Source organism: Egretta garzetta, unplaced genomic scaffold, assembly GCF_000687185.1.
Source record: "Egretta garzetta isolate BGI_Z169 unplaced genomic scaffold, ASM68718v1 scaffold1140, whole genome shotgun sequence".
Lineage (NCBI taxonomy): Eukaryota > Metazoa > Chordata > Aves > Pelecaniformes > Ardeidae > Egretta > Egretta garzetta.
The window spans coordinates 14353-15096 of record NW_009258220.1 but is presented as its reverse complement, the minus strand read 5'-3'; the positions used below and the strand labels follow the sequence as shown (position 1 = coordinate 15096).

The window sequence follows — 744 nt, the reverse complement described above, 5'->3', positions numbered from 1 at the left end:
GCGGCCCTTCGCAGGGAGCTGGCCCATGCCAGCGGTGGGGGCCACAGATTTGTTATAATTTCTTTTGTAGAAAGCACCAATTTCCCTGTAACCGGTTTCAGAAACACAAGAGTGCTCGGAGGTGTTGGTGTCTGTGTGTCTGGCAGTGGGGGGGGACAGGGGACACAGGGGCATGGGGGCAGGGGGCTGGAGCGGGGGAGGAAAGGGCCCGGGGCAGGGGGGTACTGAGCACCCAAAGGCTCTCCCCTGAGGAGCACGGCCGGCTCCCAGCCCCTCGGGGATTGCTGGAGGGTGGGGGGAGATGGCAGCCAGGCGCCGCAGGAAGGGAGAAGAGGAGGAGGCGACGTCCGGCAACGCAGCTGCGGGGTTATTCCGGCAGCCTGGAGTTTCAGCTAAAAAAGGGATGAAACGAACGCAGCTCCTGGGGCAGCCCTGCCTCAAAACCAGCACGCGAAGCCCAGCCCCAGCCCAGCCCCAGCAGCAAGCGGGCAGGGAGGAACCTGCCCCCAAACAGCCTCCGGCAGCTCCACGGGTCCATGGGGAAGGCGGGGAGGGGGACTGGGAGAACGGGGGGGGCGTTTTAGGACAGTCCCGGCCCCAGTCTCTGCTGTCGGCAGTCGCGGCTTCACAGGGGGCTAGGGGTCTGGGAAAAGAGCGGCCAGAAAAGTCCTGGCAGCCCCCAGTCTCGCTGGTCCCATCATCCCCAAAGGGGTGACCGAGGGGGGGACACTGGACCCCGGGACT

At 65.6% G+C, this 744-nt stretch overlaps 1 protein-coding gene across 1 annotated transcript in view; it reads right to left on the bottom strand.

The window, feature by feature from the left end:
* Positions 1-625: 625 nt before the first annotated feature.
* The window catches only part of DDX23 (DEAD-box helicase 23), a 4472-nt gene continuing 4353 nt past the window's right edge, over positions 626-744 (bottom strand). The window contains exon 15 of the mRNA XM_009636368.2: positions 626-643. Coding sequence (XP_009634663.1) covers positions 626-643 — 18 coding nt within the window. The remainder of the gene's footprint in view (positions 644-744) is intronic.